This window comes from Astatotilapia calliptera, chromosome 20 (genome assembly GCF_964374335.1).
Source record: "Astatotilapia calliptera chromosome 20, fAstCal68.1, whole genome shotgun sequence".
Taxonomy (NCBI): domain Eukaryota; kingdom Metazoa; phylum Chordata; class Actinopteri; order Cichliformes; family Cichlidae; genus Astatotilapia; species Astatotilapia calliptera.
Window position 1 is genome coordinate 4,130,785 of NC_137441.1, and position 15,872 is coordinate 4,146,656.

At 42.5% G+C, this 15,872-nt stretch overlaps 1 protein-coding gene across 8 annotated transcripts in view; it reads right to left on the bottom strand.

Moving 5' to 3' along the window:
- Positions 1-15,872, bottom strand: part of magixa (MAGI family member, X-linked a) — a 62,118-nt gene that overhangs the window by 14,126 nt on the left and 32,120 nt on the right. For 5 of the 8 annotated variants that reach the window (XM_080295259.1, XM_026153454.2, XM_026153456.2 and 2 more), the window contains 10 exons: positions 15,666-15,846; positions 15,135-15,205; positions 14,456-14,623; positions 13,450-13,619; positions 12,834-12,927; positions 12,094-12,265; positions 11,288-11,924; positions 10,844-10,907; positions 10,209-10,427; positions 9,435-9,713 (listed from right to left, as the gene is read on the bottom strand). In XM_080295259.1, the coding sequence (XP_080151385.1) occupies positions 9,435-9,713; positions 10,209-10,427; positions 10,844-10,907; positions 11,288-11,924; positions 12,094-12,265; positions 12,834-12,927; positions 13,450-13,619; positions 14,456-14,623; positions 15,135-15,205; positions 15,666-15,846 (2,055 nt within the window). The remainder of the gene's footprint in view (positions 1-9,434; positions 9,714-10,208; positions 10,428-10,843; positions 10,908-11,287; positions 11,925-12,093; positions 12,266-12,833; positions 12,928-13,449; positions 13,620-14,455; positions 14,624-15,134; positions 15,206-15,665; positions 15,847-15,872) is intronic. The other 3 variants (XM_026153460.2, XM_080295258.1, XM_080295257.1) reach the window with 2 other exon arrangements.

Sequence of the window (15,872 nt, forward strand, 5' to 3'; positions counted from 1 at the left end):
TTGAACAGACTGCGTGGTCACATGACCAGCAAATACACAAACCGATGACCCTGAAACCACCACCGAGTCCCAACTCCTGACTGTGTGCAGAGTTTCAGGTTGTAAAGTCTAGGAGATCAAACAGGAAGTGACTGAAGGCCAGAGAGCTCACCTGATTACAGTAACCTGCTCACATGACCCAGTTTAACAAAGACAGTAGCTGTTAGGGGTATGTAGAACAAAAACACTGCATATTGACTGACTTATGATGCACAAAACAGCCATAAAAATAGCAAAAAAATGGGCGCAACCACTTGTAAAATGAGCAAGTGACACAAAATGACTAAAAGGAGATTAAAAAATGATAACGGCAACAATAAGAAATGAGCACAAAGATATGCAATATGGGCAAAGATGACCAAAAAGCAACAAAAAGCAGTCATAGAGAAATAAAATACAGTTGTAAAAAGGTACAAAAATGAACAAAAGGGTTCCTATGTAGAGCATAAATTTATAAAGTTGAAAAATTATGAGCTGAAATGAACTTTTATACACATAATATTTCTAAATCACCTGTTGGCTGGTTCAGTGCACACTATGAATGGACAGGATATAATCTGGTATAAAAATATATATTGAAAATATTAAAAATGCAGCTGGCTTTTATCACTGACTCTGGCGGATTAACGTACTACTTCAAATGAAGCTGAAAGTTAATTAAACAGAGGCTGCCCCGACGTGAGAAAACCTGCATGAGAATTTTTCGTGCTGCCGTCGACCTGCAGCTCAGACACAGCCTGAACAAATAAACTGGCCTGCACTCGGCAGGACTGCGATGTAAACAGGATTCGCAGAGAATGGACTGAAGCAGGACAAAAATCCCACCTGCTCCTTTAAAGTCACTTTAAGAAGCTTTAAAATATCAAAGAGGCAAAAGAGTGTGTATTTAATGCTGTTTAAACACACGGTGTAGGAGGGTGAATGCGAGCTGATAAGAAAGTGCTGAGATCACTGTGTTCAGTCAGTGGAGGAGGCACCGCGAGGCTACAGAGAGAGAAATATGCTTCAGTGAAGCAGAGGAGGAGAAGTGTGATAATATCCAGGCTGACAGCTGCAGGCAGAGAGCGATGAGAAAAACCCAAAACTGATAAACAGTCACTACAAATCTTTGTGTCTTTTGTATTTCTGTGCACACATCTGTCTCCATGCCTTTGCCTTCATGCATATCCAGTTGCTTCTTACTGGACGATAGCAGCCTGGTCTCACAGGTACTATGAGACCATAGTTTCTATACACAGTCTCACATTTTCAGAGGACAAAGCAGTTTCATGGTCAGGCCCGCTTCTTTGTTACTTGATTACAAATGAAGCAGACATCAGAAATTTACTCAAAGTGCTGAATTTGTATTATAGAGCTTTTCACTGTAAAGAAGAGAGAGAGCAAGTAAAAAATCAACAGTCTGGTAAAATCAATGAATGGACTGGCCTGAAGTGCATGATCACAGAATTCTTTCCATTGTTCAGAAAAACTATTTTACAACATCTAACCATGTCAAGAACACTCTCGGGGCGTGTCATTGTCACTGGTGGGACTGGGTCACTGGTGTTCATTAATCACGTGACTGCTGATAGCAGTCATGAATTATGAAGTGTATATGGTTATACGCTCTGCTCAGATTAGGACAGATCCTTCAATGACCCAATAACAGCAGCTGCAGACAGTAAAAGCAGCCCAAGAGTTTCTCAAGGTGAAGAAATGGAATTAACAGCCAGTCAGCTGATCTCAACCCAACAGGGCAGCTTTTCAGTTATTAAATAGAAAACAGAAGGCAGAGAGACCCACAAGCAGCAACTGAAGGTGACGGCAGTAAAAACCTGTAAAAATGCAGCATTTGGTCTTGTTTTCATTCAAGTATTAAAAACATTCAAAATCATTTTAACTTGTTTACTTTTAAGCCTCTAAAAATTTGGGGATGTGCATAAAAATATCCAAATATTCCCAAAAAGTTCATGCAAAGGTTTTTCTAAAACCCTTGAAATAAAGCTGAAACTCACACGTCTGCACTCACATCTTAATTGTCTGATGTAAAACCAACCGTGGTGGTTTACAGATACAAAAACTGTGTCCTCTACAAATCATAGCCCCCCCCCCCCATCCCAGAGGATAAAGTCCTGTGTGTCTCCTAATGACAGTGCCCCGTGTTCCCTCTTGGTCCACTGAACAATGTATTTTTTAGGCTCTGGTAAAGTTTTGCCGTAAAAACAAAGTAGAGACTAAGTAAAGACCAGCCTCCTTTTCAGCTTGACACATCACGTCAACAGTTTCACACAAGTCTCTTGTTTTCGATGTAGGGTGGGGGTAAAGTGTGGGACCGAAACTACAAGTTAAAGAACTTAAATTATTGAAGAAACTATAAAAAAACTTTAAAAATTGTGCCAAAAATCCATAAATCAAACTTCTATTCAGCCATTTTTTCTGCTCAAACATACAACTATTTCATATGTCCTGACATGTACTTCTGGACATTTCCTTCTCCTTCCGTGTGAGGCCTCTCTGGGTCTGACTCCATGAATCATGTATGAGAACATTTGCTAGATCACTTTCTCCAACCACAGTTCTGACTCCAGATGTGCTGCACAAAGAAAACCAATAAAATATTAACCTGTTGAGGAAAAATTCAGCTTGATATCTCAAAGTAACTAAACATTCATGATTTTCACCACAACACCACAACCAGCACCACGATCCAGACTCTTTGGTCAGGCGGCTCATCGTGTTTTTGTTTATTTACTGTCCTTGTGGTAAACTCTGATGCAGTTTTCTGTGTATGGCTCAGAAAAGATGCTGTTTGGTTGTTTGGGGTTTGAATATAATACCAAAAATGATTTACTGACGTTGTTATGCGGCCAAAAGACCCTCCTGTGCCTGCACACAGAATAAATCCTCATCATAAGACCTCTTCCACATTCCTCAAACATCACACATACCTCCTGTCTGCCCACATGAACCCAGGTGCTTTTCTGCTGGTGCAGAGTCGCAAACAAGTCCGCTCTGCCTTCTCTCTAAAAGGCTAGAGGCCATGTTAACATATCAACATCAACACATAACAGCTAGCTTCATGACACTCATCACATTTTCCTGTCATTTGATGTTTTGTTATCACCAGCTGGCATTTTATAAATGAAAAAAAAAAGAAAAAAACTCAGTAGTTTTCTGCACACTGCTGCTTTAAATTAATTTTTACTCAAGCCCAGTTTATTTGTGTGTGGGACTTATAAAGTCTTATTTGGTATTCATAATCCTGCAAGTAAGTGGCTCCTGATTCTAGACCTGCGACACTGGAACTTTTCCCCCCGGATAAGAGACGCTGCTCTGACTGTTGAAACATGAATAATTGTATTTCAGATTAGGCTCTGGCTCTAAACCAGCCTTCGGAGTGAAAAACAACCCCAGGAGACACAGTTACATGTTGGGGAAGCACACAAAGAGCTCTTGGAAAAAACAAAAACCTAAATTCATTTTGTATCTGCTGAGTTTTCTATATTCAATATGTTCCAACATTTCATATCCATCTATATCTACAGTTCACATGTCTGTAGCTCATGAGGTAGAACAGGTAATCCACTAATTGGAAGGTTGGTGGTTCAATCCCGGGGTGACCGAGGGACTCTGATGTGTTCATTGTGTAAATGTTCGATAGTGCTTCTATAAATGGGTGAATGATGCACGTTGTATAAAGCACTTAGACTGCTTCAGTAGAAAAGCGTTATTTAAGAATCAGTCCTCACAATATTGCAGTTTGAAGTCTCAAAACATAAAATATAGTACGGAAAATTTCCCAAGGCGTTCCCGAGCCAGCTGAGAGATGTAATTTCTTCAGGATGTCCTCCATCTACCCCGGGGTCTCCTCCCAGTAGGACGTGCCAAATATCCTCACCTACGAGGCACCCAGAAGGTGCTGGAGTCACTTTATGTGCGCCACAACCAATTATTGTTTTTTTTGTCAGCATTATCATTGCCCTGCTCACTGATTTAGTCCCACCTCCGACTGGCTTCAGAAGGCTCACCTGCACATATATAAAGCCAGCCTACAGGTCCAGCCCTAAAGAGCAACATGGGGCCCCCCATCTGCAGGAGGGGCTGTCGGAGCATCCTCAAAGTCAGGTAGTTACCACATGAACAGCAGGAGCACCTATTATTACACTTTATTCCAATCATATTGAATCCAATAACTAAAGTCATGCTTCTCCCACTAGTCGCCATGGGTCATGAGCCTGAACCATGAAGTGGCAAATTATAATCTGTACTTTTACACACATCAGTTCACACAGTTTCAGTAAACTCAGCCTCACACAGAGTCCTGAGGTTCAAATATGTTTGTCATCACTTTTATGACAGATTATAGCAGTGTCATAGCAGAATGTTTGCAGTGATTTTATTGATGCTTCCCATTTATATACAGACTATAGCCTCTAATTTAATATAAATACTCAAATATGACCACATGTAACCAAGTAATACCAGCACGCGTCACTGCAGCACGACATAACTGAATTCTATGTGTTTAGAAAGTCAGAGTTATGCTAATAAACAGATTTTGTCAGCAGCGCAATAAGCAGATGATGTCTGAGTATTAATATTTGGAGTTTTATGCTGTGGGACTTTTACGGGTGAATGGTTAAATACATGAGGATGTTTCTCGTTGCGAGGACGTTGAGTCTGTAGCTCACCTTGGGAGAGCTTCAGAAGACTGCTAGAGCACAGGTGAGAGTTCAGGTTCAGGGTAAGAAGCACGTTAATGCATCATGTACAGGAAGTCCTCACAAGTGCTGAAAGACAAATGTGTGTGTCTGTCCAATTTCATAGTCCAATAAGCCTGAAGTCACCTGCGCTCCAGTTTGTCAAACACACACAGCCCAGCTCATAATTCTGCTGAATTATGGATTAAAGCTGCTATTAATAGAAAGTTTAACATCTCCTATTCCGAATGCTAAAGCACGAACAGACGCATTCACACTCGACACACGACCGCCTCGGGAGCACAGGCTGACGTTTTTTCAGAAATTCTTTGAGTCACGGCATTCCTCTGGGAATCATGGGAGCTTTGCTGTTCATAGTGTGACTGGAATGGGACAGGAAAGAAGTCAGCATGTATAACAACGGGTCAGTTTTTAAATAAGGACACGTAATGCTCATCACTATGTATCATTTTTGGTCCTTTTGGCTATTTGGTGGTTGTTTCCAGCCAAAGATGGATCTGGCCACAGTGATGTCACCCATTGGTTAACCCTGTAAAACCCAACCCATCAAGAAATAGCCAGAAAATTTAGATTTTTTTGGAACTGGGATGATTATTAACCCTTATAACAAAATTCACTTTTTTATTTTTTTGCTATATCATGTTTATGATTTGACATTTGATACATTGGCAGTTTTTGGCAACTTTTTTTTTTAGCAAAAATGTTCATTTTAGACAAAAAAAAAAAAAAAGAGTTTGGTCGATAACATTTTGAAATTATGGCAAGTATTGATCATGTTGATGCGATAGAGGTCTCAGAAACTCATCTATCAAATATGATACAAAGGGTTAATGAGGCCCTCTTGCTGCTGACTGATTCTGCTATTACCATCTTTGGATGCTGAAGCCAAACAAGGGGTCACATGTGACTGAAAAACCCAGGGATGCTGCACGCTCATGGTGAAAATATATTTATTTGTCCCTTTGACTTTAAATGGAATTATAATTTACAACTCAATGTTGTTTCTTTTCAGTGAGGCTTGAAATTAGCAACTGAGACCAGAAATTCATTAGAAAAGTGTTTACATTTTCTCAAACCTCCGTACAACATGACTTCTTTTTGATGTCAGAATGATCCAGGATATTATAAATAATCTTTTATTTAACTATCATTCATAATTAAAAACACAGAGATGGAAAATGAGAGGAATAGTTGAACTATAAGGATTAATACGGGCTACATATATATTCTCGTGTTAATTTTGGGACTCCTTTAACAGTGAACCACAGCTGGAAATAGACAGCACATCTGGACACAAACAGGCCGGCAGATGAAGCTAAGCTCTGAATGAATTTCAAAGGGTTATGTCATGAAGATTTAATATTACATAACTTACACACAGGCGCACACATTGTTTTAATATTGTCAGAAAACAGCAAAGGTAACAAAAATTAAAGAACTATTTAATTAAAAATTGAAATTTGCTACCAAGCTCATTCTTCAGCCCTGTGCATGTTTGCATTACTGATGATGTGGGAACATACAGTAAAAACCACATCATACAGTCTGAGCCACAGTGAGGACCAGACACCTCACAAAGGTCTAAACTCAAACTGGTCCACACACACACACACACACACACACACACACACACACACACACACACACACACACACACACACACACACACACACACACACAAAATAACGGCACATAGTTTCAATGAGGTGAAACTATTTCAGACATTCCAGAGAGCTGATACAGATTGAGGAGGAGAACAAGGAGACAGGAATAAAAGGGAGAAGGATTTAGATTAAAGAGGGAGCAAGGGAGGAAACAGATTCATAGTAGCTGGAGAGAAACATGTTACCAGCTCTGACTACATTCAAGTGTTTCTTCCAGATGCTGCAGTAAGTGAAAGCCTGTTATTTTGTCCTGTACACTGTGGACTCTGATGCCACTGACACCCAGAAACAGAAACAGTTATTGCTGCCACTGCAACTGTATTTTCACAAAACTTCACTTTCCCTTTTGTGTGGTGGACAAACATGAATCAGTGGACTCCTCAGTATCTAATCTGATATTACTTTTTAGTATCAACTGGAAGCTTTGAAGAATCTCACATTAGATGAGAATCATCAAACATAAAGAAGCAGCATGTGGCTCTTTAGATGAGAAAGAAAACATTTAAGTTGCAGATTCATTTATTTTCTTAATAAGCTAGTGTTGGTTAGGGTTCAAATGTACTGCTTTATGTAGGTTTTTCCATTATTATGCAAACCCAGGACAAAACTCATTTAAGATAACAGTGTTGAAAGGCAACAACTTCTAGTTTCTGAAATGATTCTTCTTATGCAACCTCACCCCAACAATAAATGGTTCACAGGCGATCTGGTTAGAGCCTGTAGTCAGATGACAAAAAACCCTCTTAAAAAAAACTTTACTAGGGAACAAAGCACAAGAGGAGCAGGCTGTGAAAACTTGTTCCACAGCAGTGCACGTACAAATTCAGGAGTACCTTTGACCCACACACAGCAGGACTCTAAATCAATACGGCTCAGGCACAGACACGATGATGGACGGACCTCCCAGAAACCAAGTCAGCCTTGAATTTAGAAGAAAGCTTAAAAATCCAAACTAAACTTACATTTGGAGTCCTTGACAGTTTTCAGAGCTGACTGCAGTCGCTCCAACATGATGGATAATTCAGACCTGAACCGAGCCGAGACCTCAACAATGCTCTGTCCTTGTTTCTCTGTCCTCACTGTTTGTCCTTCTGTCTCTCTGTGCTGTCTGCGTGAAGCAGGTTGCGGCTCTAAAAGCAGGAGCTGGACTGAGTGAGCTGAGCTGCAGTGAGTGATAGAGGGACAGTCAGAGGGGGCGGGGCTTATGCAGAGCAGATAGCGGTGGGAGGGAAATTACTCATGTGGAGGGGAAGGAATGCTAACAGTGGAGATGATTGTTATATTTCCAAAGGAGGAGGTGCAGTGGAGTGCTGTGTATCATTGTCGCTCAGTTCTCTGTTCCTTCCAGCTGAATGCCGACCAGAGAAGCTCAGGTGCAGCTGAAATCAACCAGAGAGTCGCCACAAACCCAGCTGTGGAAAATCCCTCAGTGCTTTTGCACAGCTACTGTACTGTGTCCAGCTTCTGCTGCTTTTTGTGTCAGCTCCACCACAGTTTCAGGAGGAGGGAATCTTGGACTGCATTTATGTATTACTGTGCTGCTTTTATCTGAAAGCTTTAACTCCTCCCTGTACACCCGCGGCTTGTTTACATGTGAAACGAGTTGCTTATTAACCCAAACTAAACTGTGATATGCAAATCTAGTGCCCAGGGTTATAGTTACTTATAAGCTAAGTGCTCTTGTTTTGTAATTATTACAAGTAACCTTTATTTTATTGCAGCTGAGTGCCTTAAAATCACAGCAGACACGTATAAACATCAGTAAGGTAACTCTGGCCTGAGGCTGACGAAGCCATTTTTCTCAGCTTCTATTGTAGCCAGAATGTACAGAAGGAACATAATGGATATCCGGTTCAAAACTTCCTGTTTCTCCTCTGGTCCTTTTTAACCAATACAGATAAATTTTATCTGCATGCACCAAAGCTTGTTCAAACAGAAACCAAAAATGTACCAGTATAAAAAGTCTTGCCCTTCCCTCCAAAATCAGATGTTTGTTTATTTGAATATGAACTTGAACTCTGGATCGCTGGTGAACAGTAGGCTTGAAAAACAATTTTCAAGTTTCCATCATTTATTTATTTATTTTTTTCATCCTATATCTTCAGAGAGATTGAAGGATTTCAATAGGTTTTATTTTTAACCCATTTCAAGTGTCAGTGGGTAACATTTCCAACTCTGTGATCCAGCCCACTGAATTCCTTTACTTTTAAATTACCCACTTCCCCTCGGGCTAAGTAGAGAGGTTGTGTTTCTTACTTATGCATCACATATATTACCAAATGAAAGTCCCTTTCAAGTCCAATAGCTCTCTCCACTAATTGACTGCCTGCTTTTTCTAACAGTTTGATTTGTCGCCATTTAGTGATCAATGGAAATAACTTGTTTGCTTTCTCTTCTTGTTTTGGATGAACAGTCAAATTTTCTTTTTGCTGGAAGAATAATATCGCCACAATTTAACCACTAGACCATCTAAACAACATTTGCTTAATGATAATTTGAAGCAGTTGTTTTTCTATTGTCCGTTTCAGGTATATTCTTCTTGAATCCTGTTTCTGTTGTACTTCTTTGTGCGTCACACACAGGAATGTCAAACTAGGACGGATAAAGTGAGGAAAATAATCTACGATACTAAACACAGACCAGGGGCCCAAAGGGGAGGTTAACAAGCAACACAAGCAGACTGAGGGTTTAAATAGAGGCATGATGTCATTAGGGAGAGAGAACACAGCTGGGGGAAACAAGGCACAGGTGAACAAAATCAAACTAATGAGACAAATGGGAAATAAAGCTAAATACATGGCACAAGAGACAGCACCAAAATACAGTACAAAGTAATGACACAGAAAAAGACCTAACACAAAGACTAAGCCTGGATACGAGGAAACAGGGAGCACAGGGGAGGTAAAAACAAACTGAAAACTCCAGGACCTAAATATAACCTCAAAAGATGACCTAAAATACAAAACTCAATCATATAACAGGCGGTGACGCCGACAGAAGCTGGACATACGGAGGACTCTTTGCCACTCACCTCCACTCACTTCCTGAGAGGCGATAACAAATCCAAAGCCTTCTCCTTGTCGCCTCCTCAGCTCCACATCCACTGACTTTACTCCTCCTCCTCTTCCATCCTTAGGAACGGCTCCTAGTCCGCCCTCTCTGAGTGCAGGAGGTCCGCCGGCACTCTCCTCCACGCCCAACAAGTCACGTGGCTCTAAGGTCAGCGTCACAGGAACTGAGTCCAGGAAGCTAGTGCTCTGGATGAGGGCCGAGGCTGGAGGTCCGTTAGGCGTCTGGGCAGGAGGGGCACCTAAGGATTCAGTTCAGCTTTATTTGTATTCAGTCACAACATCTGTCATCTCAAGATGCTTATAGCTAAGAATTAGGCGACACTGTGGGTGCAACGGGACCCACATCATCTAAAAATGATCATTCTAAAGAAACCTGGCATTTTGGATTTGCTTGGAAAGCACAAGATTTGTTAAATGATTCCCTTAATAAATGATTTTCCTTTGCCTCTTTCTGGCTTTCTCGCTTTACAACAAAAAGTATTTTACTTAAATATTTACACAGCCCATCATAGTTAAGTAGAAATATGTAGAAGTGTAGAAATGTGCTGAAATATCTGCCTTTTGTTTTCCAATTTTCTGTTAAATAATAAATGCATTTATTATTTTCCTCTGCAGGAGCTGTTTCTGAGGCAGAACTGGGAAATCATGTCACTTATACACCAACAAAAACAGCTACTGGCACAGTCGCCACTCACTTAGCAGCACACCTCACTACTACTCTTGGATGCTTTTACCTTGGTGGTTCCCTGCTGCTGGTAGTTGCCCCTCCTGGGGACTCTCAAGGGCCAAGCCAGCCTGGCTGAGTGGGGGAATACCCCCCACCAAGGCACCCGTGGACGGGGAAGGCATGTCGGCTGAAGTGTTGGGGTGGGAGGAGGAAGGGCCGGTCATTCCGTGCGGGATGATGAGGCGTTTGTAGATGTTGGGGGTGACGACTGGGGAGGATACGGGAGCTGACGGAGGAAAGAGTAAGCCCTTAAGTTCTCATTATGTCATATAGATATGATCTAAAGTTAAGCAGTTAATCAAACCAGTTAACCAGTTAAAGTTAACCAAACAGTGAGTGACAATAGAAATTAAGTCTAAGCCTCCCGATGTGAAGGCATTCAAAATGAAAACACATTATTGGCCATTTCTGCATGCTTATTTACATTCTAGGAATTGCTGGATAACCTATGCTGTTCAATAACATTGATTAGTTTGCACCAAATATAACCAGTGTCAAAATGCATAAACATTTATGACACAATCATTGGCTGATGAGACGAAGACATCCTGCAGCCTGAGCCCGACATACTTAGATTTGCATTGGTGTTATTAACAGTCACAGTCATCAGTGAATCAGGGTTGGGGTAACGGGCGTATCTACCTCCTCTGTAGACCAGAAGTACAACCTCTCCCTGCTTGGTGTGTTCCTGCAGCACTCTCTGCACCTGAGGAAGGAAACAAACTCGTGTTTATTACTTCTGATGGAACTTCTTTAGTGTCAGATCTGTTCCTCACTCATCACGTCACATTAGACATCGGTTAGTTTTCATTAACCAATGGCTATGTCTGTCAGTAGTAACAAGGAGGGCTTAGGCAGGTAAACTACTGTGATTTGGATTTCTTTTTTAGGTTAAACAGGACCATCTCTCTTTCCTTGACACACAGAAATAAAACACCTCTAGGATATACGGAGAAATATCCACAAAACTCCCATGAGCACCCATGAGAGCTTCCCTCTTCCCAAAGACCAACTGTTCACTGCTGAGCTAACGTCAGTCAGAATATCAAGGTCGAGCGAGGTGATAAAGCCATGAAAATCTTTTACCTGGGAGAAGCTGAAGCTTTGGACGTCTGCTCCATTGATCTTCACTATAATGTCTCCTGACTGCAGCGACAGGCACTGCCTCCGATCCCAAACCCGCCTGACTACTGCCTGTTGACCCCCATTTCCTCCTGCTGTCACACTGAACCCCAGTCCCCCGCTCTCACTGCGGCTGAGAGCCACCGGCACGAGCTCCCCGCCGTGGGCTGTCCCCGGGGACCCGGCTCCAAGGGGGAGCACCAATCCCGGGTTTCCTCTGGATGCTGTGGAGGGTGCTTGGTGATTGGCCGGGCACCCGTTAAAGCCACAGGGTGGGATGTCTCTGGGTGGGGTCAGAGCGAGGGAGGTCTGAGGCATCAGTGGGCGATGCACAGGCGGACCAGGAGGTGTAGAAGAGGAGGGGGTGTTGTTTGTGCTGCTGGAGCTGGTGGAGTTTTGGAGGAGGCCCGTCTCGGGCTGAGAGAGCGCAAGTTTGGTAAGAGTGTGTGAGGATGAAGAAGTGATGGGGAGCGTGGAGGAGGATATGGGGAGCGTGGATGTGGACAGGTCACTCTCTGAGGACTTGGAGCTCTGATGTTGGAGAAGGGAAGTGGAAGAGAGGGCGGGGAGAGTGTTGCTGTTGTAGCGAATCAGAGAAGACCTGTGAGGAAGAGCAGAGTGGAACAGGCTGAGCACCATTACTTCTGAGATCACTGCTAAAGCTGCGCAGGATTTTTCCCAAAGGACAGAAGAACCTTTGAGGTTCGTTTTCACAAAAAGAATCCGGGAAGCACCACGATGTGTGAGGTACTGCTGATGCCCTCACTGACCTTCGAGTTCCTGCATTGGATAGGCCGCCATCAGAGTCACTGTGATTGGTAAGCGTCCTCTCCGCAGGGTGTGGTGGACCCAGTGGGGTATCAGAAGACGTGGGGGTGGGTGGGCCCGTGAGTCCATTTGTCATTGGCTGAGTGGCATAAGAGGGCGGGGTTTGTGCCAGGCCTGGATTATAGAGAGAAGAAGATGAATCTGTTAATTTGTGTTTTATTTTTAACAGCTGTCAGAGAAAAGCAAAGTTCTTAGGTTCAACTCTGATGTGATGTGTTCTTTTACATGAGCTATAAATAAGTTCAGAGAGCGAGACAATGGGACCCTCCACGCAGACACGCCGACGGGTCCCACAGCAGGATAAGCCATTGTGTTTTGTTTATCTTATTTTGATAACTTTCTCACTTTGTAGAGACTTTTCATTGTAAACTCTCGTGCTTTTGTTCTGCCTTTGGAGGCCTTTGATCGGCTTTCCAACAAGAAATGTTAAATACCCCCGCTGGGACCCCTGAGCCGGCAGCTCATTACATCATCCTCCCTGGCTACAAATAGCAGAAATTAGTAAAATTACAAAATAATCGTTGTGTTTTTACAATCCTTTATTATTTGTTAATGTGCCACATTATTATGCAGTGAATTAAAATAAATTATTAATGTTTCTAAATTAAATTTGTATCACACAGCTGTGATGAGAGTAGAGGACTGTAAATGTAAACCATGTGGTTTCCACGGTTGCTCTGACCTGGCGTGCTGCCGTTGGCGTCCAGAGTGCGGCTGTAGGTGAGGTGCGTCAGGCCTCGGCTCAGGTTGCCGGACTCGCTGGGGGTCTGCGGCTGCTGAAAGGTCGGATATGAGGTTAGACACTTTTCCCCTGGTAGTGTATGTCCCACGAGTGGAGCCCACCTCACAGATGAACCACTGATTTAAGGGTCTAAATATTTGCACGGCTCACTTTTAAATGGCTGTGCAAGTCTTCTCAACCCCAATTATTAAAGATTGGCTGTCTGCATTTGCAAAACAAGAACAAGACACGATAACTCATTGTTTTTATCTCGGCTCTGCTTAATTTTGTCTCTGCTTGTTTGTATAAAGAGGAAATGTTAGTGTGTGCTAAAAGGCAGCTATTTCTTGTATTTTATGCCTGTTTTTACTGGCTGTGAAGTCATTGATCTCTTACACAGGCCTTAAAGTTTCCCACAGCAGGCAGAAGAGGAGTCATGGGGAATCTTTTAACTTGAAAGCACTGAAATGTTTCACCCTCTCTATGGGAAAAAAGTAAAAAAAAAAATCACACTAAAATAACTGATATTTAAACAGTTTTATGCCCTTAAGTAATTCAAGTAAATTTAGGGCTGTACCGTCTCCAGGCTCTGTTTGGGACAGCCGTCGGGGTTATAAAGCATCGGGTATCCTCTCCTCAGCACCACATCCACGCTTTGACCCATCGGTACCGACTTCAGCATCTCCACCACTTCTTTGTGAGAGCGACCCAGCACACAGGTGTCGTTGATGTAGACCAGGATGTCCGCTTCGAGGAAGCAAAATCTACTGGTTAGAGTCTTAATGTCTAACAGGACATGCAGGAGTGCATATGTGCAGCTGCTGCAGCTGAAATCTGTGATTACCAAAGAAATTAGTTTACAGTTAGAATCCAAAGACATGAAGCACACATTTTTACACTCAGTTTGACTTCCTGAAGCATCTCTGTCTGTCCACAACAAGCATAATCCATCATTTGAGTGAGAATATTGATGTTTTACGTTCTCTCGCCTTTCAGTGAGCAGTAAGGTGAACAGGCACAGGTACAAAATCCAGGTGTGAACCGAGAGGACTACAAGTGTAAATGAGATTTAATGTTTTGTGTCTTCTCATTCTGGGTGACAAAGTTTCATCTATTTAAAATGAAAACCACAACACGTGAACAGGTCTTAAGCTTGTTTTTTCCGTAGCTCTGTTTCATTCCTGATTCCACGCTGATCTCAGAGCATGTGAACCAACCCACAGGGAGGAGGCGTGGGTACGTGGGTCAGATTAAACTGTGTGTGAGAGCGCACGTGTGTGGATTAGTTGTAGATCATGAGATTAGTACTCAGCTCTTTATTTTTCTTAATCAACAGCACCGTAATCCTCCACAGAGAGAGAATATCAACCTCTCTCCTCTGACCACCTGACCCACGACAACAACTCCCACTTTATGATGCTTTTTATGTGATTATGAGAGTCCAGATTGTGATTTGGGTTTTGAAACGTCCTGCTTTTACATTTGAACACATTTTACCTGGATTTCAGAAACCTGGATCCAAAACCATGTAACAGATTCAGGTTTGTGACATAACTGAAGGTAAACTGTACTGTGATCAGTACCTGTGTTGAGAGCAGGCGGTCCTCCAGGTGTGACGCTGTACACCTGCAGAAACTCTCGGGGTCGACTTCCTCCAACTATGTTGAAGCCGAAACCTCGAGGACCTTTAGAGAGCCGAGTGTGGATGGAGTAGCCCTTCAGCTGACTGGGCTGGTCAGTGAACTCTGGGACTGAGAGGCGAGAGAAGACATGGGGGACAAAGAAAGGAGGCAGGCAAAGGAGGAAAAACGATGAAGAGAAGGGAAAGAGGAAATGTTAGTCCTATCCTCGAAGGATGCTTGTATAACTCCAGAGGTTCATGTGCAGGAAGGGAGGACGTGGACTCTTTCTTTCCGTGTAAAACTCACAGAGGACAGGCATGCATCTATATTGTTCTTTTTTCTTTCTGATTGGTGTGACAATAAAAACAAAAAAAGTGGAGTTTGTGTGTCAGTGCTGCCCTCTGCTGGCTGCTGCTGCCAGAATGAAAGCATCCAAGGCAGTTTGTGTGGAAACGGGAAGTTTCAACACAAATACCACCTCAAATAAAAAGCATTTAACTAGAATTTAAAAATAACATATAACCATTTGAGGGTATGACTGTAATATTTTTAAATGTCCTTCAGAGAAGCAATTATGTGACATAATCATGAACAAAACAAGATGAATTGCATGTGAATGAATGATCTAAAACCGCCTTACGTTCTGTAGAAGACGTCGTCTCTTTGTTCTGAGTTCGAGGATCCAGCCAGCTGGTCGTCTTTGAATTATGGCTGATGGACAGAGGAACACACACATCCTAATTACCACCACCACCACCACCACCACCACCACCACCATCATCAACACACTGGACAATATAATCTGACAGATTGAGGATAAGTTAAAATGTAGTGCTTTTTCTGCCTGCTACTGGAAATTATTATTTTTGCAAAGACAGGAAACATTCAGCAACTCAGCTCAGTTTCCTGTTTGTGGGTCTCATGTCTCAGTTTGCAAGAAAATTAAAAAAACTGACTCACACAACAAAAACAAGCAGGACTGGTTCACAGAATAAGACATTTAAAGGATCAAATATTTTGTATGTACCAGACTTCATTGGAAAAAAGATAAATTTAAAGTTTAAACAGCATTACAGCATCCATGGCTTTCCTCAACATATTTTTCTGATGGCCATAATCAAACGGATTAAATCAGCTGACACCAGAAGAAGAACTGATAAGTATTTCTCACTCGATGTAATACGGCTCCCCTGAATCACTGTAGGCCAGCTCCCAGTTTTCCGGCAGCGGACCTCCCACTCCCGCTCTTCCCCTCCCTACTCCTCTTCCCCCTCCTCCATTCTCCATTCCTACCGCGGACTCCCATGACTGGCTGAGAGGCAGGGTTGTGGGCGGGGCTCCAGCTGATCCTGCTGGTAGAGAATCTCGTCAACGCGCA